This window comes from Dreissena polymorpha, chromosome 14 (genome assembly GCF_020536995.1).
Source record: "Dreissena polymorpha isolate Duluth1 chromosome 14, UMN_Dpol_1.0, whole genome shotgun sequence".
NCBI lineage: Eukaryota > Metazoa > Mollusca > Bivalvia > Myida > Dreissenidae > Dreissena > Dreissena polymorpha.
Window position 1 is genome coordinate 72,624,164 of NC_068368.1, and position 26,895 is coordinate 72,651,058.

The following is a 26,895-nucleotide window of genomic DNA, read 5'->3' on the forward strand; positions in this document are numbered from 1 at the left end:
TGAGTGCAAGAAATAATTGGATGAGGAAAAAGCTATCGTGCGCCCGGCCCGCAAGAAGTGAAAGAAGGAAGGAGGATTAATGAGAAGAGAAGAATAACAAAAATAAACAAACAATTTGGTCATGTTGATGTTATAAAGAGATGATAAAACCTCATTTGATAAATTTATATTTTGGGCTTTATAAGTGATACAGAAAGTGGAGCTTATATTGAATGATCGCGTAGTAACATAATAGTACAAGGATATACGCAACATGCGCTTCGTACTTGGGCAAACCGAAAAATGACAAGCTTTTTACAAAGCTTGAAGTATATGCTACTGCGGCGTGTTAACGGGGTAGTCTGTGTTTTTACAATGTCCACGATTTCCGCAAGCTGAAAGAATACATGTGCACCAAGTGTGTGGCGAAAGGTTGTAGATTACTATTTAGGCACAAGTTAGGAGTGAGTGATCGTGTTAATTGTTTTTTTTTTCTTAATACGAGTTTACAAGTTACTTCAGGTGAAATTGATATTGAAAAGTGCATCTTATTGGGTGATTTTTAATGAAATGTGTGTAGTTGCATTTACAAAATAAAATAGAAAAGGATGTGTGTATTCACTAAAGTGTAAATATTCATTTTCCGAGATTGTGGATTTATTTATTCGTGGATTGATTACCAGTTGATGTGGGCTTTATTGCACACCACAGTTGAAGGCAACATTTGGACATATATTTACAAGAAGCGAGTCTGGTAAGATCTTACAAGTCATAGAAGAAAGTAGATGTTTGCTATTCGATATGTTGGATAACTGCTTGAATAATTGACCTAGCATATGGATTTACTTGCAATCAGTCAATCTGACAACAATATAGGTCTAAACAAATATCCTAACAAGCAAGATAAGCTATCTGGCAGCTGAGCTTCAAAATATATGAGTGGTTGTGAGTACACAAAAGGTTAAGTTGCTGTACAACAAAAGATAAATCAACCAATAACTGGTGTTCAAATATGTAAGTGTTGAGATTTCACAAGTAACAATTAATTATGTTGATGTACAAATATAAAATTGGTCATCCAGTATGTGGGGTTAAACTGTATAAGTGCAAGAGAGTACATAGGTACCAAATAATTAAGTTGCTGTACAAAGTGAGATAACTCAGTCACCCAGGAACTGTTCAAGTTCATATATGATTGATAGAAAACAGTCAATACACACATGCATAACATATTGTCAATTGACTTATGAAACATATCCATTTAAATATACACCTTAAATATTTGTTAAGTAAGTTAACACCTATATTATGTTTATATATAAGTGCAAGAAAATACACAATCAATACACACATGCATAACACATAACATATTGTCAATTGACTTATAAAACATATCCATTTATCATATACACCTTAATATTTGTTAAGTAAGTTAACACCTATATTATGTTTAACTATAAGTGCAAGAAAATACACAATCAATACACACATGCATAACACATTATTAAGTGACTTGTACATCATTACCATTTACTGGGTATAAATTCCAATAATATATACTAAAAAGAAGTATCTGAAACATTTACCAGTTTTATGTTAAAAAATAAATGCTTGGGGAAATCAATTCAGAAACATGCATGCATAACATATTGTCGAGTGACTTGTACAACATTACCATGTGTCATATACACCATGAAAGAATTATCATATAATATACATACTATGTACATAATTACCATTTGTTATCAACTACTTATTACCATCATTTACCTAACACAACTTTAATATGCACCATTTGTATACACCATGGTCATAGATTATTATTTTATAACATGGTGTCATTTGTTGTGTACTCCAGTACACCATTAGCATTTATTATCTAATAACCTCAGGCTTATAGAAGCAAGATACATATTTGTCAATGTGGATGGTAACTCAATAGATTTGATTAATAATTTGTTTTTAATTTATGCACATTTTGAATGTAATTATTGTAGTATCAGTACCTATTTTCAGTTTTGAGTTGTTTTTTATTCATTGTGTGCAGTGAAATAATTAGATGACTCACTTTTGTCATAATCTTGTAATGTTACAAGAGAATGGAAGTGGGTCAATGCTTTTTTGAGATAGAAGAACAGTAATATCAAACAATCTTAGAAATGAAAAGCGAAAATGTCCAAGATTATTTGAATTGTTTATTAGGTAGTGATTTATTTAATTTTTGTAAAGATGCTAGCTTATAATCACGTTTATCGGATTGAGTTCAAAGTTTGTGATTGCATTTTTTATAAGATGTGCATATCCACAGATTGATTGAAGAAATCTATGGATCAGATATATCTTGTCAACAATGAAGTAAAAAAAACAAGTTACCTGCCATGTGTATTGGTTCTTGGTTTATTTTAGTTTGATTTTTTGTGTGTGTCAATGAAAACAATTATGTGGATGATATTGTGCATGAACCAAGCAGTGGTGCAATTTATTATCCAAACAGATTGAGGAAAAGTTTAAATACAGTATGCATAATGCTAACAGTTTATATTTACTGAATTAAGAAACAAAAATATTTTTAAAGCGTCGAGATGCCCAGATTGCCGCAAAGATTGTGGTCAAAATATTTTTGTCAGTTTACAAATCGGTCACACAACTATAAACGATTAACCCCAATCCTAAAACAAAAAAAAATCCCTACCTTTAAATGCGTTATACAACATAACAGGTGGTCGAATCGGTTTTGAGTTCGGAAAATACATGAAAAGTGGCACATTCTTTATCAATAAAAATGGGTACGCTGCGGTGAGAATCTGGGACCCTTGTTGCGTTGTTGTGAAGAAAGGAGGGTATTTAAGTTACAAATGTCACAAATTATCTTTTAAATTGTATTTAAACATAAATTATTAGATTTTAATACTTATCGTTTAGACCATATACTTTATTAACTTGATATACTAAAAAAACTCTTGTTATGAATTTGAATTAGAAAGTGTTATTAAGAATGTATTGAGGAAATTTATCAGTGACTTAATATAGCATTAATTAAAAATGCCGATAGTTATTGGGTTATTTGAAAACGTGCATTTAGATAATCAATTTTTTAATAATTGGATTCATGTTTATAATTTAACGATAAGTTCCCTTGTTTTGTAAATAAGATCAATAAATAACACTTTAAACTTAATTATTAGTTTATAACGTACCTAACTCTATCTACAGGTACTTGAACAAAAATTTGGGGCTTATATATAACAACCCAAAAAATAATTTCAAGTACCTGTGAATCTATCATAGATTAGTTGTCGCCCTTTGTACATTTCCTAGTCAACTTCGAACAATAAATGTAATGATAAACACATTAGACTTACGCAGATGTGTTAATTTGTACATAAACAATAATTGTCACATTTAAGTATGCTAAATAAAGCTTTCGAAATATTCACAGATGGCTAATTTATAGGTACGTGCAGTTGGCTGTAAGATGTTAGCTGTTCATCAGATGTTTAAAATAGAAATGCACTGCTGTGCATTGGGTGTTCGTAAGATGTTTAATATAGAAATGCAAAGCTGTGCATTTGGTGTTCGTCAGATGTTTAAAATAGACATGCACAGCTGTGCATTGAGTGTTCGTCAGATGTTTAAAATAGAAATGCACAGCTGTGCATTGGGTGTTTGTCAGATGTTCAATATAGAAATGCATAGCTGTGCATTGGGTGTTCGTCAGATTTTTAAAATAAAAATGCACAGCTGTGCAGTGGGTGAAAAATAGAAATGAACAGCTGTGCATCGGGTGTTCGTCAGATGTTTAAAATAGAAATGCACAGCTGTTTATTGGGTGTTCGTCAGATGTTAAAAATAGAAATGCACAGCTATGCATTGGCTGTTCGTCAGATGTTTAAAATAGAAATGCATAAATGTGAATTGGGTGTTCGTCAAATGTTTAAAATAGAAATGCACAGCTGTATATTGGGTGTTCGTCGGATGTTTAAAATAGAAATGCACAGCTGTGGATTGGGTGTTCGTCAGATGTTTAAAATAGAAATGCACAGCTGTGAATAGGGTGTTCATCAGATGTTTAGAAAAGAAATGCATAGCTATGCATTGTGTGTTCATCAGATATTTACAATAGAAATAAACAACTGTGCCTTGGGTTTTCGTCAGATGTTTAAATAGAAATGCACAGCTGTATATTGGGTGTTCGTAAGATGTTTAAAACACAAATGCACAGCTGTGCATTTGGGTGTTTATCAGATGTTTAAAAAAGAAATGCAAAGCTGTGCATTAGGGGTTTGTCAGATGTTTAAGATGATACAAATGCACAGCTGTGCATTGGGTGTTCGTCAGATGTTTAAAATAGAAATGCACAGCTGTGCACTGGGTGTTCGTCAGATGTTTAAAACAGAAATGCATAGCTGTGCATTGGGTGTTCATCATATGTTTAAAATAGAAATGCACAGCTGTGCAGTGGGTGTTCGTCAGATGTTAAAAATAGAAATGCACAAATGTGCATTTGATGATCATCAGATGTTTAAAATAGAAATGCATAGCTGTGCATTGGGTGTTCATAAGTTGTTTAAAATAGAAATGCACAGCTGTGCATTTGGGTGTTCATCATATGTTTAAAATAGAAATGCAAAGCTGTGCATTAGGGGTTTGTCAGATGTTTAAGATGATACAAATGCACAGTTGTGCACTGGGTGTTCGTCAGATGTTTAAAATAGAAATGCACAAATGTGCATTTGATGATCATCAGATGTTTACAATAGAAATAGCTGTGCATTGGGTGTTCATGAGTTGTTTAAAATAGAAATGCATAGCTGTGCATTGGGTGTTCATCAGATATTTAAAATAGAAATGCACAGCTGTGCATTGGGTGTTCGTCAGATGTTTAAAATAGAAATGCACAGCTGTGCATTGGGTGTTCGTCAGATGTTTAAAATAGAAATGCACTGCTGTGCATTGGATGTTCGTCAGATGTTTACAATAGAAATGCATAGCTGTGCATTTGGTGTTCGACAGATGTTTAAAATAGATATGCACAGCTGTGCATTGGGTGTTCGTCAAATGTTTACAAAAAATAGAAATGCACAGCTGTGCATTGGGTGCTCGTCAGATGTTTAAAATCGAAATGCACTGCTGTGCATTTGGTGATCGTCAGATGTTTAAAATAGAAATGCACAGCTTTGCATTGGGTGATCATCAGATTTTTTAAATAGAAATGCACAGCTGTGCATTTGGTGTTAAATAGAAATGCACAGCTGTTCATTGGGTGTTCGTCAGATGTTTAGAATAGAAATGCACAGCTGTGCATTGGGTGTTCGTCAGATGTTTAAAATAGAAATGCACAGCTGTGAATTGGGTGTTCGTCGGATGTTTAAAAAAGAAATGCACTGCTGTATATTGGGTGTTCGTCGAATGTTTAAAATAGAAATGCACAACTGTGCATTGGGTGTTCGTCAGATGCTTAAAAAAATAGAAATGCACAGCTGTGCATTAGGTGTAAAATAGAAATGCACAGCTGTGCATTGGGTGTTCGTCAGATGTTTAGATTAGAAATGCACAGCTGTGCATTGGGTGTTCGTCAGATGTTTAAAATAGAAATTTACAGCTGTGTATTGGGTGTTTGTCGGATGTTTAAAAAAAAGAAATGCACAGCTGTGCATTGGGTGTTCGTCAGATGTTTAAAATAGAAATACATAAATGTGAATTGGGTGTTCGTCAAATGTTTAAAAAAGAAATGCACAGCTGTATATTGGTTGTTCGTCGAATTTATAAAATAGAAATGCACAGCTGTGCATTAGTGTTCGTCAGATGCTTAAAAAATAGAAATGCACAGCTGTGCATTTGGTGTTCGTCAGATGTTTAAAATAGAAATGCACTGCTGTGTATTGGATGTTCGTCAGATGTTTAAAATAGAAATGCATAGCTGTGCATTTGGTGTTCGTCAGATGTTTAAAATAGAAATGCACAGCTGTGAATTGGGTGTTCGTCAGATATTTAAAATAGAAATGTACAGCTGTGCATTGGGTGTTCATCAGATGTTTAAAAAAATATAAATACAAAGCTGTGCATTGGGTGCTCGTCAGATGTTTAAAATCGAAATGACTGCTGTGCATTTGGTGATCATCAAATGTTTAAAATACAAATGCATAGCTTTGCATTGGGTGTGAAATAGAAATGCACAGCTGTGCATTGGGTGTTCCTTAGATGTTTAAAATAGAAATGCACTGCTGTGCATTGGGTGTTCGTCAGATGTTTAAAATAGAAATGCACAGCTGTGCATTAGGTGTTCGTCGGATGATTAAAATAGAAATGCGAAGCTTTGCATTGGGTGTTCGTCAGATGTTTAAATAGAAATGCATAGATGTGCATTGGGTGTTCATCAGATGTTTAAAATAGAAATGCACAGCTTTGCATTGGGTGTTCGTCAGATGTTTAAAATAGAAATGCACAGCTGTGCATTTGGTGTTCACCAGATGTTTAAAATAGAAATGCAAAGCTGTGCATTGGGTATAAAATAGAAATGCACAGCTGTGCATTGGGTGTTCGTCAGATGTTTAAAATAGACATGCACAGCTCTGCATTGAGTGTTCGTCAGATGTTTAAAATAGAAATGCACATCTGTGCATTGGGTGTTCGTCAGATGTTCAATATAGAAATGCATAGCTGTGCATTGGGTGTTCGTCAGATTTTTAAAATAAAAATGCACAGCTGTGCAGTAAGTGTAAAATAGAAATGAACAGCTGTGCATCGGGTGTTCGTCAGATGTTTAAAATAGAAATGCACAATTGTGTATTGGGTGTTCGTCAGATGTTAAAAATAGAAATGCACAGCTGTGCATTGGGTGTTCGTCAGATGTTTAAAATAGAAATGCATAAATGCGAATTGGGTGTTCGTCAAATGTTTAAAACAGAAATGCACAGCTGTATATTGGGTGTTCGTCGGATCTTTAAAATAGAAATGCACAGCTGTGCATTGGGTGTTCATCAGATGTTCAAAATAGAAATGCACAGCTGTGAATAGGCTGTTCATCAGATGTTTAGAAAAGAAATGCATAGCTATGTATTGGGTGTTCATCAGATAATTACAATAGAAATGCACAACTCTGCATTGGGTTTTCGTCAGATGTTTAAATAGAAATGCACAGCTGTGCATTGGGTGTTCGTCAGATGTTTAAAACACAAATGCACAGCTGTGCATTTGGGTGTTCATCAGATGTTTAAAATAGAAATGCACAGCTGTGCATCGGGTGTTCATCAGATGTTTAAAATAGAAATGCATTGCTGTACATTGGGTGTTCATCAGATGTGTAAAATACAAATGCACAGCTGTGCATCGGGTGTTCATCAGATGTTTAATATAGAAGTGCTTTGGGTGTTCGTCAGATGTTTAAAATAGAAATGCACAGCTCTGCATTGGGTGTTCATCAGATGTTTCAAAAAGAAATGCACAGCTGTGCATTTGGTGTTCATCAGATGTTTAAAATAGAAATACACAGCGGTGCATTTGGTGTTCGTCAGATGTTTAAAATAGAAATGCACAGCTGTGCATTGGGTGTTCATCAGATGTTTAAAAGAGAAATGCATAGCTGTGCATTGGGTGTTCGTCAGATATTTAATTAGAAATGAACAGCTCAAATGAGAAGTAAGATAGAAGCTTCTTTAATTTAAGATGAAAAATTTAAGACGAAAATCAAGATTTTAGAGATTTAATGAAAATTTGTGTAAAATAAATTTAAGGTGATGAGCAAAAAAAACTAATGAAAGAATGGTGTCTTATGAATGAAAAAGTGCATCCTATCATGGAAACATAGTGTTAATTGTAAGGACTTAAAGGAGGATGTCTATTATAAATATATTTCAATATAAAAATAAAATAAGTAGACCTGACAGTCGACACATACTCTACTTATTTGATATTGGCATGCTACCTGAACAAACCATTTAAAATAGCTGGTCTCAAAGGCTTAAGCTCAATCTAGCTTAATGCGGCTCATTATACCACAACAAATATTAATTAATGATTTCAAAGTACTTGATAATATTTTTTTTCCCAAAACATGCCCATGGTTTCTAGTCCCCCTCCATGTTCTTTATTATTTTGGATAACAACATTATCATGGAGTATTATCTGCTCATAGGCAGGGGTATCATTGTATTCCATCCAACTCATTGTGGCTAGATTTTGGACATACTCACAGTGAATAAACATTATATCCAGGGCAGATCCTGAGGGGGGCTGAAGTGGAATATGCCCCCATAATAACAAACAAAAGTCAGCATTAAGAAAATATCCGAAACCGCAACGTAAACGTGAACATCCGAATTTATGGTCATTACACAAATCGTGATTTCTCTATCAAATTTGATGAAACATTCAAAATATGGTGTATTCTTGATTTATTTAAACCAATACCCGAACATAATCTTTTATTTTGTAAAATTTGCCCACATTTGATAATCCACAGGCCGCCCCCCATGTTTGAAGTTTACCTGACATTCTTTTCCGCAGTAAAAAAGACAGGGGACCAGATAAGATTCAGATAAGGCCCAAAATATGACAAAATGTAGAATAAGGGTGATGGGTAAAAATTTTGCTTAAAAGGCCTGAGAAAATCACTGACACCTTACATTATGATTATCAGTAAATTAAAGGTCCAAATTAATACACCTAAATCGCTTAAACATACGTACCTAATTTCAGCTTTTCTATACTGGACACCAATTTTTTTTAACCGGTATTCTCTTTGGTGTCGTCTTCGTGGCAGACTTTAACTTTTCTGTGCTGCAGATAAGGTTTTCAGCTATTGACATCCGTCTACGTTTTGGAGTTCCCTTAAGTGGACTAACTGCTCCCTTTTTAACATTTTCCAGTTTTTCTTCCACATCTGCATGGACAAGACAAAGAATCAAGTATATATGTTATACCAAGGCTGTTGTATCATAAGATTGGCCCTCTATAATCAATAAAACATGGGTATCATGTTAGTTTACAGCGTTCAATGAGCTCTTTGCATACAAGCCAAGGAACACCACAAAGTAATTGTTGGATTTCTGTTATTTGTAAACTGCATGATATTCGAATGTACTAGCCCAGGGGTTCATGACGTATATAATAACCAATGATCAGTTGACAAGGGTCAAATAAAGCGTACTTAATATATGTAAAATCCAAAGAATACTCCTGTCAGAAATATACAAGTTATCAGTATTTAGTGCAACAACGTCAAATGACACTCAAATGACATGCCGTATTGTAAATGTAAACACAAATTGTGGTTCAACGTCTAGCTGCAATATAACATACAAGATCTATACATTTTAAAGTCTTTAATCTAAAATCACTATATTGGTGGACCCCCCCCCCCCCCCCTGCATATTATCAACCGACTGGCGCCATATTAAAATTAAATTCAATCAACTGTTATTGATTTATAGCAATGGTGCTTGGGGAGGTTGGGTGAGGGGAGGTAGTTAATATGAATTGCCGCCATAAAGTCTTTTGATGATTTTTGCTTTGGCAGACTCTCGGCTTTATTCTGAACTTGAATTATTTCAGCTAGAGGGGGGGGGGGCACAGAAATTATCAAAAGGAGCTGGCAAGACTGCTCGAATATCCAGTCATTTCTGTTGCCTGTCAGCTTTCTACATCTTGACCTGTTACGTCAACGCAAATGACCTGGATAACTTCATGATCAGCATAATATTACGTTTAAAGACTGTACAAGTAATGGACAGAATTTTTTTTGTTCATGTGTATACCGTTTGAATGCACGAAATTTTGACATTTTCGACCAGCAGTTGGCGCATATACGCTGGATAACGCTGATATACAGTGGGAAGAATTCTAAGGCCGCCGCTTTCAAGTCCTCCCGCTTTCTTCCGTGACTTAAATAAACATCTACGTGGCTATTTACACAAAGATCACATTCTGACGCCATCGTTGTTATTGTTTTTGTTGTTGTAACAGTCTTAGAATGGTATCACGTGGGCGGACTACTTTCAACCCGTATTTCTCCCGAGTCCGATTATGAAAATCTGCGAGGGGTACCGAATGCTCATCAGGGCATAAAAATATACAACAATAACGTCAAATTGTCAAAGTAACAACGTCAAATGACGTTACTTATATTATGACGTCAAACGTCAAATTATAACAATGAATTTAACAGGGGCTTAAATAAATCAAATTTATCAAATGTTTCTGATAAAGCCATTTTTCTCTCGCGATGTAAACAATGAAAATTCAAGTTAATAAATATACTTACGGCGGTATGCAACATTTCTTGCTTGCTTCATTTTTTTTTAAACTGAACCGATATGAACGAAGACAAGCAGGCACAATCTTAGTTTAGTCTTACTTATCTCACCATATATTTTTATTTTTTTTTAAATGTGGTTAGAAAAGAATCATTTTCCTCACCATATATATTTTTTGTTTTTATTTTGAAATGTGGTTAGAAAAAAATCATTTTCAATGCTTTACTAGCAAAAAATATATACATTTAAAATTAACCAATTGCAAAATAAAGGACTTCATATTATTCAAACATTACTACAGATTTCCGTAAAAATATTAGCACATTGAAACTCTCATTTGTGAGTTGGAATTTAACCAATCCGTTAACCAAATATCGACCTTACAAATACCCGTATGGTAAATTTAGCGGATGATTCCAATATGCTCAATATCCTTTTTCAAGTTACACGTTGTGTGTGTGTGTGTGTGTGTGTGTGTGTGTTTTACCAAAGCAAGGCTAAACCTACAACAAATGTAATTGCTTCCGTCAATATTGCACATGTTTGACGAGATGAACGGAATACTAAATAACTTGCCATGGTTTTTAGGTAACTGGACGGGATGAAATTGACGTTTGAGTATCCAAATTATATTCAGAACAAATGCAGGTTGTGCTATTTTGAGACGATAATGCTACCACGGCACCTCCTACTAAAAAGCAACTTCTGGTTTGCAATTTGCGTAACAGTAGCGTAAAATCGATGCCACCTTGTTTATCTATGATCAATTATTTTGTTGGATTGCTTGACCGCATTAAGTTGCTTAGTAATAACCGTAAAATAAAATAAAAATATGAAGTTAGTCATTACACTTTTTTTCTTATCTTCAACCGGTCACAATAGCCTGGCACTTCGTATCGCAATTTAAGAAAACGGACGTGAAAAAACCGTATGCAGTGGTTATTTTATTTATTACACGTGCGTTTATAAACTGAGGTTAATTGAAATTTCTTTCAACATAATTGTTATCGGGCATAAATTGGATTTGATTATTTTGTTCAACAATATCGTTTTACAGGTATACGCAGATGACAAAGAGAAGCGTTGTTGCTCCCATGAAAGACCACGAATGCGATTTTGGAATCACTTTGATTACATGTCGGGTTTGTTGATTAGATTTTACCCCCAGCATGCCCAAAAGGATCAAATTAAACAATCCAAGCCATAATATATACCATCAATAGTTGCTAACAATACAGTGTATTAAATACAGGTGACCAATACATAGTCGCCAAGAGTCAACGTCCCGTGAGATTCCCCGGGCTTTGTGAGACACTGAATTCCGAAATAATTGAGTGTATAATTTGATGAAAAAAAAATCATGAATGAATGAATGAATGAATAAATGAATAAATGAATTAATAAATAAATAAATGAATGAATTAATTAATTAATAAATGAATACTAGAACGAAGTAGTTACATAGAAACTTGGAGAGAATATTAAATGGTAAAAACGAAACATATGGAGTTACGGTCAAAGAAGGACCAAACGGTTCAGGCTTCATAACATGACATCAACTTGTTCTCGTTCCAGGCCCACTCGCCGCTCCAACACATATTTTCAATCCGATTTTCCACGACTTCCAACGACACTCAGCTTCAGGTACGCCATTGTTCAGTAAATAGTACACAAGTTCATGTTTGTGTATTAGTACGCTCAGACCACATTTTCCAATTCCAACGAGCTGGAATTCTATATCGACATGAATGGTAACCCAAATTCATTTTTTTACATAATTCGATATTAATACTGTTTGTTATGTATTCATTGTGTAAAAATCTTCTTTTATTACCGAATATTCCCATTATCATACATAAGATTGATATATTCGAGGCTTATATACATAATAACGTTACCAAGGATGCAATCTTCCAGATGATGCTGTTTCTGAACCACTTGACCGGCACAAAAGTTGGGATCTCGGCCATGAAGCTTTTTGTCGTCGACTAGCCGACCATTTTGACGGTACCTTTATGTTTTTCCTTTTTTTTATTATATACCTGTTTAATGCTTTTAACAAAATACAGGTTGTATCAATCGTTGAAATAAAAAATCCCGTATTACGCTACTCGCTGTTTCCATTTTCGTATTACCATACTAGCCGGACTACTTCGACCCATTTAATGACGTCACATTACGCGCACCGAAAATAGAAATATTTTATATTACGAAATATATTACGTAGTACATCGTGTGACTTCATCTCTGTGACGAAACACAATAGTTTATTCTTAACTCTATGGAATTTAAGGACATGTCGGACGTGGTGTTTTTTTAACAGTTATTTTTTTTTAAGTTTTAATGAAATAAGTGTCAAATTCTAAATCATGGATGATATTATTATTATTGTTGTTGATTTTTAGCTCAGCAGTTTTCGGAGAAACCCCCGAGGTATTGTCATAGCCAGCTCGTCGTCCGCCGTCAAGTGTCGTGCTAAAACCTTAACATTGGCTCTAAAATCAAAGTGCTTCCACCTACAACTTTGAAACTTCATATGTAGATGCAACTTGATGACTTCTACACGCCACACCCATTTTGGTGTCACTAGGTCAAAGGTCAAGGTCCCTGTGACCTCTTAAACAATAATTATGACAAGCTTTCATTTATTCAAAACTGCACCCGCAGCCGAGCGTGGCACCCGTTATGTGGGGCTCTTGTTGTTTAAAGATATGTTATCGTTTGTTATGTAATTTGCTAAAAAAATGAAACAGCAATAGTGTTTAGTCAATTTATTTAAAAGCAATAGACATATTTTCAAGAACATAGAATTGCATACATGTGAAAACAATTCTGTTAGATACACAAATACCTTATCATTTTATAGACATATGGACACTTTAATTTTTTATTACTTTTAATTAAAAAATATGAAGATAAATGCATTATCAGGACTCAAAACTAACCGTCTGATTACAAAATAATGTAAACAAGATTTTTGCCAAGCAGTATATGTCCCCTACCGGCACCACCATTGTCAGATATATATATATATATATATATATATATATATATATATATATATATATATATATATATATTATATTTGTTGCCATAGCGACCAGAATTTTTGATGTATCAAGAAAATAAAATGACGTGCATAATGTCCATATTGTCATCTATCCATGTTTCAAGTTTCATGAAAAAATATTAAGAACTTTTAAAGCTATCGCAGGATCCAGAAAAGTGTGCAGGATCCACCATTTTCAGCAGTATTTCTAGTCTATTTGTTGCCATAGCAACCAGAATTCTTGATATAGGAACAAAATGAAATGACGTGCATAATCTCCATATTACCATCTGTCCATGTGTCAAGTTTCGTGAAAAAATATGAAGAACGTATAAAGTTATCGCAGGATCTTGAAAAGTGCGACAGACTGACGGACACACAGAGCTCAAACCATAAGTCCCCTTCGGTGAAACCGGTAGGGGATAATAACTACTGAGCAGTATTACTGAAAACCAAACATTTTTCAAAAATAATAGTCATTGACAATTTTTATTAGTATGTTTCATTATTTTTATTATAAAAAGTTAACCAAACTAAATTGTCTCAACAGGTAGAACAGAAACTGAAAGCTTATTAATTGATTTTATCGTTAACTGCCTGGTTATAATTGTTCTTTTCATAACGCCTTCGACATAATTTTGAGGTACAAATAATGAAAAGTTATTATCGTCATTTTCAAAAAGAATGTCAATTTCATCTTCATTTAAAATGCATAAATTATGCAGCATGCAACTTTGCAATGACTGTTTTGACAATGAATTCTATATCCACCATTTCAATGAAAATATGTCTCCAAAATCTACTCTTTAACATGCCAAAGCTGTTTTCTATGAGGTCACGGGTGCCAGAAAGGCTTTGTTGAAGTTCACCTGTTCCCTTGAGAGGTGATCATTATCGCGAAATGGTGTCATCAAGTATCTAGAAATCGGATAAGCTTCATCTCCTATTATGTGTTTCATTCCAGTAAACCCGGGAAGTGCAGCATATAAAGGCGAGTTACGGAAAACGCGTGCATCATGCACCTTTTCAGGCCACCCTCAATACAAATCTGTGCAACGCCTGTCTTCTCAAGAAAAAAGGGCTTGCAAGATTATTGAATAGTGTCCTTTTCTATTGAAGTAGTCTGGAGACCTTTTCATTGGTGCCGACATTTTTATGTGCGCCCCATCTATTGCTCCCCAAGACTCCAGGGAAGCCTGTCTTAGTTTGAAATGTATCAATCACAGTCTGCTTGTCATTGTTTGATGGCCAACATATTACTGTCTTAAGAAGACTGTCTAAGAAAGTTGACTTTGATACGTTAAAACGGTCTGCAATAGACCTTACTGTCTCTAAATTACCCAAATACCAAAGCGTTATTAGTAAGTCCTTATCCAATGGAACTTTTTAACGAACCCCAGTTGCAATTCTTCTACGAAGCTGATCATCAGTTGAAATTCTCTCCAGAACTCTTTCAAAAGTACCCCTTGACATGCGAAAAAAAGGTCTTAAAGTCATCTGGGAGGTACTGAGGTACTGTGACTTCAACGTAGTTGGCCTCTTTCGGGACATCATCTCTGCAGCTGAAAATAAACCAAATGACTAGTTAGTAGTTATTAAATGGATTTTGTTAAACGCCTGTTATATTGCTTTGATTACATCAAGCTTATTAATACCTTAAAACTCAATATGACTTTTGTGCTTAGTAATCTTTATTACTTGTTCAGAGCATTTTCATCCCAGGACCCTAATACAACCCTGTGCCATTAAAATTGCAATAATTATTCAAATAAAACTCAAATTTGAGTTTAGATGTTTGTTTTCATGGCTATGTTAACATCACAGGGCTTAAGCGTGGTCCTTAGATGTTAGGGAGTATGGGTGCACCCCTTTGGGTGATACAAATTCTTTAGCATCTTTATTGTTTTTATAATTAATAAATTCCGACTATTACGTCCCGAGGCCGAAATTACTGTTCTTTATATTGTCCGAAATTTAGTTTATCCGAAATAACATTGAATATAACAAGTGAATTCGTAAATAATGATAGAATATATACTTCACAATACATACATTGCTGCACATAGAGCGGCGAATCGTGGCATTGTTCCACTAGCCTTATCAAAGAGCAAGTCCATTTAATTTTCTTCAAGTCATTTATCATAATGGTTGAATTAATTGTGATTCCGTCAAATCGGTATGATTGAATAGCGAGAAGTGCCCCTTTCCAAGGACAGGGTTTTCTATAAACGGAAAGGGTCTCATATGTTTTATTTTGGATATTTTCCAATAGATACAACAGAAATGTACTGATAATCTAAATAAATAACTCATACATCATTATTGAAATTTCAGCATTAATGTTGATGAGGCCTTTTCGTTCCACTTAAAGCACTTTTAGCGTAATTTAGCCATCTCCGCTTTTCAGCCACGCTTGTTCATTTTCCGTGATGCAAATTATAGGACATATATATGAAAATTATCCAACATATGTATGAAAATTATCCAACATATATATGAAAAATATCCAACATATATATGAAAAATATCCAACATATATATGAAAATTATCCAACATATATATGAAAAATATCCAACATATATATGAAAATTATCCAACATATATATGAAAAATATCCAACATATATATGAAAATTATCCAACATATATATGAAAATTATCCAACATATATATGAAAATTATCCAACATATATATGAAAATTATCCAACAAATATATCATTTGAATTTTGCAACATTTGACACGCCATAAAGTACAGACGCTTTACAAATATATGCACAATGAGCGACGAATTAAGTCAGATTGAACACGCATGTATGTCGTCGTAAATAATTTGGTCAGTCGCTATATTTAAATAAGAAAATATTTTCGCAGATCGTTTGAATAACTTTTACTGTCATCCCGATATGTAATAATGCATCGCAACCCATCAAGTTATAATTTATTACATTAATGTGTGTTTGATCAAATGTATAAAAACGAAGGTCGAGTGAATAGTCAATTCCTACTCAAAATTGTTTTTAAACATGAAACAATATTCTAAACTAGAATATATATCTCGGACTTTATCGGATATCGGACAATTTATAACATTTCGGGGTTTTATTACATAACGGGTTGTTACTGTCAACCCGAAATGTAATAAGGCATCGCAACCCACTTTGCAATACATTATTGCATTCGTGATTTTGTTATGGAGTCTACAAGAACGAAGGTCGGATGAATTGCGAATTCCTAATCAAAATTGTATTTAAACTTGAAAATAAATTCAAAACATATCAACATCTCGGACTTTATACGACATGGGCAAATGTATAACATGTTGGGGTTTTATTACAAAACAGGTTGTTACTGTCAACCCGAAATGTAATAATGCATCGCAACCCACTTTGTAATAAATTAGTACATTCATGATTTTTTGACGGAGTCTATAAGAACAAAGGTCGGGGGAATTGTCAATACCTTCTCTAAATGTTAATTTGAAAATAACTTCAAATATGACTGTATCTCGGATATTGTCTGACTTCGTTACATTTATTACAATTCGGGTTTTCATTACAAGACGGGCTGTTACTGTCAATCCGAAATGTAATAATGCATCGCAACCCACTTTGTAATAAATTATTACATTCATGATTTGTTGATGGAGTCTATAAGAACAAAGGTCGGGGGAACAGTCAATACCTACTCTAAAACTAATTTAAACTTGAAAATAACTTCTAAAACAGTCTGTATCTCTGATTTAATGGACAGGATAAAATTTATTACATTTCGGGTTTTTATTACAAAACGGGTTGTTACTGTCAACCCGAAATGTAATAATGCATCGCAACCCACTTTGTAATAAATTATTACGTTCATGATTTGTTGATGGAGTCTATAAGAACAAAGGTCGGGGGAACGGTCAATATCTAATCTAAAACTAATTTAAACATGAAAATAACTTCTAAAAAGTCTCCATCTCTAACTTAACGGACATGATAAAATTTATTACATTTCGGGTTTTTATTACAAAACGGGTTGTTACTGTCAACCCGAAATGTAATAATGCATCGCAACCCATTTTGTAATAAATTATTACATTCATGATTTGTTGATAGAGTCTATAAGAACAAAGGTTGGGGGAACAGTCAATACCTACTGTAAAACTAATTTAAACATGAAAATAATTTCTAGAAACGTCTGTATCTCTGATTTAATGGACCTGATAAAATTTATTACATTTCGCGGTTTCATTACAAAACGGGTTGTTACTGTCAACCCGAAATGTAATAATGCATCGCAACCCACTTTGTAATAAATTATAACATTCATGAGTTTTTGATGGAGTCTATAAGAACAAAGGTCGGGGGAACAGACAATACCTACTCTAAAAATAATAAAAATATGAAAATAACTTCTAAAAAGTCTCCATCTCTGATTTAATGGACATGATAACATTTATCACATTTCGGGTTTTTATTACAAAACGGGTTGTTACTGTCAACCCGAAATGTAATAATGCATCGCAACCCACTTTGTAATAAATTATTACATTCATGATTTGTTGATGGAGTCTATAAGAACAAAGGTCGGGGGAACAGTCAATACCTACTCTAAAACTAATTTATACATGAAAATAACTTCTAAAAAAGTCTGTATCTGTGATTTAATGGAGATGATAACATTTATTACATTTCGGGTTTTTATTACAAAACGGGTTGTTACTTTCAACCCGAAATGTAATAATGCATCGCAACCCACTTTGTAATAAATTATTACATTCATGATATGTTGATGGAGTCTATAAGAACAAAGGTCGGGGGACAGTCAATACCTACTCTAAAACTAATTGAAACATGAAAATAACTTCTAAAAAGTCTGTATCTCTGATTTAATGGACATGATAAAATTTATTACATTTCGGGGTTTTATTACAAAACGGGTTGTTACTGTCAATCCGTTATGTAATAATGCATCGCAACCCACTTTGTAAAAAAATTATTACATTCATGATTTGTTGATGGAGTCTATAAGAACAAAGGTCGGGGGAAAAGTCAATACCTTCTCTAAAACTAATTTAAACATGAAAATAACTTCTAAAAAGTCTCCATCTCCCTTTTAATGGACATAATAAAATGTATTACATTTCGAGCTTTTATTACAAAACAGGTTGTTACTGTCAACCCGAAATGTAATAATGCATCGCAACCCACTTTGTAATAAATTATTACATTCATGATTTGTTGATGGAGTCTATAAGAACAAAGGTCGGGGGAACAGTCAATACCTACTCTAAAACTAATTTAAACATGAAAATAACTTCTTGTCTGTATCTCTGATTTAATGGACATGATAAAATTTATTACATTTCGAGTTTTTATTACAAAACGGGTTGTTACTGTCAACCCGAAATGTAATAATGCATCGCAACCCACTTTGTAATAAATTATTACATTCATGAGTTGTTGATGGAGTCTATAAGAACAAAGGTCGGGGAAACAGTCAATAACTACTCTAAAACTAATTTAAACATGAAAATAACTTCTAAAAAAGGTCTCCATCTCTGATATAATGGACATGATAAAATTTATTACATTTCGGGTTTTTATTTCAAAACGGGTTGTTACTGTCAACCCGAAATGTAATAATGCATCGCAACCCACTTTGTAATAAACTATTACATTCATGATTTGTTGATGGAGTCTATAAGAACAAAGGTCGGGGGAACAGTCAATACCTACTCTAAAACTAATTTAAACATGAAAATAACTTCTAAAAAAGTATGTATCTGTGATTTAATGGACATGATTACATTTATTACATTTCGGGTTTTTATTACAAAACGGGTTGTTACTGTCATTCCGAAATGTAATAATGCATCGCAATCCACTTTGTAATAAATTATTACATTCATGATTTGTTGATGGAGTCTATAAGAACAAAGGTCGGGAGAACAGTCAATACCTACTCTAATACTCATTTAAACATGAAAATAACTTCTAAAAAAGTCTCCATCTCTGATTTAATGGACATGATAACATTTATTACATTTCGGGTTTTTATTACAAAACGGGTTGTTACTGTCAACCCGAAATGCAATAATGCATCGCAACCCATTTTGTAATAAATTATTACATTCATGATTTGTTGATGGAGTCTGTAAGAACAAAGGTCGGAGGAACAGTCAATACCTACTCTAAAACTAATTGAAACATGAAAATAACTTCTAGAAAAGTCTGAATCTCTGATTTAATGGACATGATAAAATGTATTACATTTCGGGTTTTTGTTACAAAACGGGTTGTAACTGTCAAAACGAAATGTAATAATGCATCGCAACCCACTTTGTAATAATTATTACAATTCGGGTTTTTATTACAGAACGGGTTGTAACAATGTACTGAATGTATATGATATATATTCAATTTCTCAGATATGGGTATGTGCCGCAGTGGTATAGTGTTTAATTTCAAACACTATTTAGTTTACATATATAATATTGCATTGGGAAATAGTATGCATTGCATTAATTTTTTGTGTAAAGCAGTGAATCACTATTAAGGATTCAACATCGCTTATCAATGATATAAACAATACTTGTGTGTTGTTGTCTATTTATAAGTTTTTGTCTCACAAGAAAACTTCGTTGATCATGATAAGGTATAAATATGGGTCAAGCGAACGTCGAACGCTCGTTGTCCATCATGTGGCGTCATGTATTGGTTTGATTTCGCACTATAGGCCACAATTGTAATTTAATCTTGACAGAACTTGTTCAGAATGTCCATCTAAAAGATATCTAGGAAGATTATACATTTGGGTCACGTGGACACCAGCTTAACTCTTAAAAAGCGTTATAATTTTTAAGGCTACATTTATGACTCAATCATGTTGAAACGTGGTCAAAATATTTATGTTGACGAAATCTCTGCCAAGTTCGAATCTGGGTCACATGCTTTCAGCACCTTATACACACTTCAGAAAAACCTTGTTGCCGTTCCAAACGCCACATTTATGACTCAATCTACGTTGCGTGTTCTCTTAATGTTTATCTTGACAATATCTAGGGTCGTGATTAAATCTTGATCAACTTTCTCTTAGAACTAGTTCACGACGTAAAATCTAAGAACAACCTGGTTATCGTTGTAGATGATAAATGTATTACTCATGCTTGATAAACCTTTGTCAGAATGTATATCTTGACAATATATCTAGGTAAAGTTTGAATATGGCTCAAATGATCCAAAACACTTGGTACCAGATCAAATTCTTAGGAAAACAGTGTAACCACTACAGATGCCACATTTATGACTCAATTGTTATGAAACATGTTCAGAACGTTTACCTTTACACAATCTAAGCCAAGTTTGAGTATTTGTCATGCGCGTTTAACCACTTTATCGCTATGTCAAATCATGTCAAAAACCTTGTTACCTATATGAAAGGCACTTTTGTCATCGAGATGACAAATAAGTCAGCATGCGTATCTTTACATTACCATGTTCAATTTCGAATCTGCGTCATGGTTGTGTTACGAATAGTCACCAGGTTAAGTTTCGACAAATGGTTTAGCTGGAATACGGGTGAGCGCTTCAGGGCCATCATGGCAACCTTGTTCATTTTGATTCCATTTTATGTGTTTTGATTTTGTATGGCCTTCACATTGGACATACTATGTTTTCCAACAAGTTTGAATATTAAAGATAACTTTTATCAACTTCTTAACAAACAACACGTTTTACATTCTTACGTAAACATGAACATTAATGTATTCACAGAACCTATTCAGCGTTGAAAGCAAAGCATACGCGAGTGGATATTCATTACAGAAAATTATCCTGAGTCCAGTAAAAAAACGTTTTCTTTTTAATTGTAACTGCCAATCTTGTGCAATGCTCTGTTTTAGCTGAAACAAGTTGTAAGTTTGGAATAATGTTAGTTCTGTTTGTACCTACGAAAACCTTCGAAACCTAATTAATATTCGCATAGTATGTTGTAATCTGTATTTTTCAATCTGTATTCATTGTATTAAGTAACCGAGTAAGCGGTACACGAGGATATATTGACAAATGCTTCTTTTGAAATTGAATAAATGCACGTTAAAGTGAAGAGTGATTTTTAAAAAAATGTATCAAGTGTACATGTCTGTAAGAATACATGTTAACATAAAGCTATCAAACGTACAAGTTACTCTTTAGAAATGTGTTTGCATTTATTATAGCTGTATGCGGCTCGCAGCGAATAGAGTTAATTATAACATACATCAATCATAATTGTATATTGTGTAAACAAAAACTAAAATGTAATGTTAACGATAATTCATATGTGACAATTGTATACCATTAACAGTGCTTTTTCAAACTATAATACCGTTTCAACAGTTAATAAGCCCGTTAAATAGTTCAACGAGTTGTAGTGTCTTATCAAACTATAATACTACATGTATATCAGCCGTCGATACGCACTTTACTTGAATGTAAGAAATTTAACACACTCAGTTTGTTCAAGTGGCACGCAAACATATGGAATGAAAATAACATGTCAGATTTTTTTTAATCGGACACGTTTTAAGGCATCTGTATTTGAACCACTTTAATTAATTCGTTTTTCTCAGTTTGACTAGTTCGAGTACCATTGAATTAGGTTGCACTGCGCGTTTGGTTTAAATTGAAATGGCTTTATACTATGGTTACAAGGTAAATTCATGACGTACTCATTGCGAAAATGGAATTACCCGATAAATGTATACCAAATTACTTTTGATTGCGCATGAGTACCCAAAGATTGCCCAGTAGCACAGATGTGAACGGAATAGATCTTTCATGTATGGCTTTGCACTATGGATACAATGTACATGTATGACGTTTAAATTGCGTCAATGGAAATACCCGTGAAATCTATAACACATTGCTTTCTATTTCGCTTAAGAACATAAACATTTTCAAGTGAAACAGATGTCAACGAAAGGTATTTATTTCAAGCTAAATGATTACTATAAATAAATATTATATGATACTTGAAGAAGAATACACTTTTATGTTACTTGAAGAAAGTTACAACCAGGAAGTAGGACTAAGACTACACTTTGTCAAATTGCCAATTATCATGGTTTAAATTGGGAAATGTATTGCCAATTATCATGGTTTAAATTGGGAAATGTATTGCCAATTATCATGGTTTAAATTGGGAAATGTATTGCCAATTATCATGGTTTAAATTGGGAAATGTATTGCCAATTATCATGGTTTAAATTGGGAAATGTATTCGATTTTCGTTTAGAGTAGAGTTTATCTAATCTTAATTACCGATTGAAAATGAAAAATCAGTATAATGGTATATACCTGTATATGGGTTATAATACAAGCAGGTGTAGTACATCTATTATATGCTTTAACAGTTGTTAATCTGTTTCATAATCAAATTTAGTTTGTTTCGTCAAAATCATCATCATCATTATCATCATCATCATCATTATTATCATCACCATGATCGTCATCATCGTCGTTGGCATCATCATAATCAACAACAACATCATCTTTTTTTTCATCATCAAAGTTGTTGATCATATATTCATTTTCTTTTTCAAAAAAGTTCAAATGTCAAGTACAATTAAATCCATGATATATTTATGAAGATATATTTGTATAAAATTGCTAGTCTCTACACTCTATTTTAAAGATCAACGCAATTTTTGTTCTTTTAATAATCGATCTGTTTGTGAGTCAATCAAAGTCGCCTGAGAAACGAATATTTTACAAGATTTGACATATTATTAATTGTCCCTTGAACATGGTTTCCACGTATTTATTGAGTGATAGGTAGTCATTTAGAAGTATTATATTTATTTTTACTGTTGAAACACAAAAACTGTAAATGCAGATTATACATGTACATTATATTATTTCAAGAAACGTGTTTTCAGTTCGAGACTCAATCTTAGTGGAAGAAGAGTTTTTATCAATTCATCGAGGCCATCGAACAAAAGATGGAATACCATCTTGTCTGTTAATTCTCAATCATTTGTATATGTCCTTCGTACGTTGAATTTACATTATGGAATGTCTGTACACAATGCAGCTTTCTTGGATCGAACCTCGGCATGTCATCTATCCCACATTGTCCTTAAAACCGTAAACTGTATGCATTAAGTTAGTATACACGTCGAAGATCACCAGTTGTGTTCTGAAATGCACATTTGCGCAATATTTTGCAGCGTGGTAAATTAAGAAATAATAACATGTTCTGTACAGTATTACTTCTCAATGTTATCGGTCCTTCATTTAAACTGGTTACACAAAACAATATGAAAAAGCAATTCCGGATATATTCAGACTGAAACAAATGGAAGAAGAACATGATACGATCAACAGGGCGGTCAATTTTCAGCCGGGTATGACGCCATTGTGTCGTGAAACAGGAACAAGGAAGAATCTTTATGTGTTGCGATTGATACAAACACATGGTTTCTTTTCTTTCAAGACGACTAGCAATTTCCATTGTATAAAAGAAGTAAATAACCATTTTATATTTCCTGCAAAATATTATGGAGGGAGCCTATTTGTTTTAACCATTAAGTTCCGAATTTCAAAGACATTATACCCGTGCTTTATTAAGCGATAACAAATATGTGACAATAAATTAATTTATTTCTACCTGATGTAGCCAAGTGAATTCATATTTGCATTACATATTTACACAAATTGATAATGAACAAATGGCAACGATTTGTAAACCTATTTCAATTTTCGCCGTTAAAATGGTTTCCATGTATATATTAATTAATACGCATTTATTTGGAATGATTTTTCACACCATCGAAAGAAACAGATTGTATTGGCGGATCATACGTGTACATACATTTACTTGGTTTTCACAGTAAACCTAGGTAAGACTACTTCGTTACATTACATAGTGTACTAATATCGTTCTTTAAGGTACGTGTTCCCAGGTCTAAACTCAATACTGGTGTTAGAAGAACTTGTATCAATCTGGATCCACCGAAGCGGTCGAACAACAGACGGGTTCAACATCTCGTTACAAACACGCTGGTAAAAGCGATAGTTTGTTTTTATTTAAAAAAAGATAATAATACATTTCAATAATTAAAGTTTCGAACGCACTTATTGGTGCGCAAACAACATTTGTTTTTAAAAGTATAAATGGCAATTAACGCATTTATGCTTATGTGTGTTTTCTGAGTATTTTATAACACTGATGATGATTAAATTATAATACTAATACAATGCTGATGTAATAGTTTTACATACAGATTCCAGACTACTTCGCAGAATTATCTATCCGGATATCGGATGTACTTGTTCATATTGGAGCCGGGAAAAGCATTATAATTGAGCGGATAGAAACATTTTTAAGGAGAGAGCGCATGTGGACGATATCATACCAACTAGTGGGAGAAACAATTAAATGTTTTCATTTCGGAAGTCAATCAGAAGGAACCACCATCCCCGGTCTCAATTCTAATGTTGATTTGCTAAAAGCTGTTCGGGATTTGAACATCATGACGGATTTGAAAGACTGGGGGGCTGGCATGGATAACCATTTGATCCTTCATGACGATATTAATCCACCTCAACAGTACTTGCTACAAGTTATCAAGACAATACACACCGGAACCGGAGACTTGTCTCTGCAATGACTCGTATGTAAGAAAAGATTCTGGGCAATTTCTGCTCAGCTCAGAAAGATGGAAGCAAGAAGCAGGGCGGCAATTATCAGAGCTATGGGAGGTCTACAAAAATGGACCTTATGTGAGTGGTATGCCCAACTGCGATATTGTACATGCATTTCACTTCTGCAAAGCTATTCCTGAAATACAACACTGGATAGACAGATGTAGAGCTAGAAACAGGCCGCCTTCCCAATTACTAAATGCTGCACAGGTAGCTCCGTCTTTCCTTGTACCGGCCGGACATCATGACAGCGATTTCAAGCGCGAAGAATGGCGTCTGTCTCCGAACCTTATCGAACGAATGTTGATGTTTAGTTTTGATATGACTCAAATTAAATGTTACATACATCTCAAATTAATTAAACAATCCTTAATTTATAAAACGGTGGGAGATTTCATTACAAGTTTTCATTGTAAAACTTTAATGTTCTACACCATAGAGAGAACACATCCTTCTCTGTGGAAGAAACATAACCTGATGTTTCTTGTTTAACTATTTTTACAAATATTAAGGAAATGGCTGCGACTGGGAAGCTTACCTCATTATATCATAGAAGCAGTGAACTTATTCGATGGAAAACTGTCTATGGTGCAACAGAGACGCCCTTTACAGCACGTGAAGTACTTGATAAAGAACGACTTGCAAGATTTATTATGTATATATATATATAGATAAATTAGGATGTCGATTACAATCGCGTGGTATACGACGAATCGAACAAGCTGGAGATGGAAAAATAGGACGTGTATGTTAACGTGACAATATCAGATTATTGCTTAAGTACGAATGGTTGGAATCATTTATTAAGCACTTTAGCCGCATACTATATAAGATACACAGTTCAAGTACCATCTTCCACCAAAATATAAGACATAAACTGCCCACTGTTTTTGATTACTCCAGGAATGCCAAAATGAAAACTGTTGCTTTAGAACTTTTATGTCACCTGTACGCATTACACAATTCAGTGCAATTATCTGAATGTTTGCGACTACATGACCATGCTTTCAGCAAAAGCAAAGGCGTTTCCAACATTTTTAAAACACGGATGTAGCATCTAGTCGCTTAAAGTTGGCATCTGTGTTATACTGTTTTGGAAATCTTCACGCGGCAGTTAGAGTGCTGGAGGACGTGGAAAAGAGGTATCATAGCAAGGTCAATGCTGTGTGTGGATGTAGACGTATAGCAGGACACCGTGATCTCAAGGTATTTGCTAACATGATAGCAGATAAATGTGACAACGTATTCAGTGAGATGCCACTCGCATTCTGTGTTAAGATTGTTAGACATGAGGCGTACTGCTCTCCAAATATACTGTAATTTGAAATGTTTCGACATATGACTGAAGAGGAAGTTGCACAGAGAACCGAAACTAGCAAACTCTGGATGAACAACGCTGAGTTCGATGCTCGTTCTTTCCTTCACTATCTACAGTACGTTACCTATGGGGGACTAGGTGAATGCGACAAACAGTTACATGTATTTGGAATACTAGAGTCTTACATATTTGATCCAAGAAATAAGGTCAATTTGTAACACATAGAGACAGCGCTTAATTTGCTTGGTCACTGCTATGAAATGAAAGAAGACTATGAAGGGGCGTTACATTACTACAAGTGGTCGTTGAGCTGGTGCAATACGAACAATTCTGCTAACTGGCACGTACAGCGTTAACAGCACCCAATAAGTAATTAAGAATGAAAATTAAAACTTTAAATGTGCAAACTTCCTTATAGAAGTATTTGTTAATATACCCACGGTGGTATCAGTTAGTTCTCTAAGGTTAACATTTTAATTGTATGTAATATTAAGCAGCACATTTACCAAACATAAGTGCTTATTTTTAATATATACTTCGTACACGTTTTCCTTGCATTAGAATGGGTTATAGTAGATTGACAGATGAAGCGTAACTTATTATAATAGCAACAACAGAAGTTGAA

General features: G+C 33.9%; 1 protein-coding gene across 2 annotated transcripts; it reads left to right on the forward strand.

Moving 5' to 3' along the window:
* The first annotated feature begins 420 nt into the window (after positions 1–420).
* LOC127858739 (uncharacterized) lies at positions 421–15,136 on the forward strand. 2 transcript variants are annotated; one of them, XR_008039033.1, is made up of 4 exons: positions 421–733; positions 11,808–11,876; positions 12,150–12,239; positions 14,246–15,136. XR_008039033.1 is itself a non-coding variant. In XM_052395984.1 (4 exons), the coding sequence occupies exons 1-4, from the start codon at positions 11,341–11,343 to the stop codon at positions 14,380–14,382; spliced, it is 330 nt and encodes a 109-aa protein (XP_052251944.1). In that variant the 5' UTR covers positions 11,295–11,340; the 3' UTR covers positions 14,383–15,136. The 2 variants fall into 2 exon arrangements, 1 of the variants encoding a protein (XP_052251944.1); XM_052395984.1 differs by lacking the exon at positions 421–733 and adding an exon at positions 11,295–11,374.
* Positions 15,137–26,895: the final 11,759 nt, after the last annotated feature.

Coding starts and splice junctions, on each gene's coding strand:
- LOC127858739 (XM_052395984.1), top strand. CDS start 11,341: ATGCGATTTTGGAATCACTTTGATTACATGTCGG. Junction 11,877..12,149: donor CCAACGACACTCAGCTTCAG/GTACGCCATTGT, acceptor GCAATCTTCCAG/ATGATGCTGTTTCTGAACCA. Junction 12,240..14,245: donor ACTAGCCGACCATTTTGACG/GTACCTTTATGT, acceptor GTTTCATTCCAG/TAAACCCGGGAAGTGCAGCA.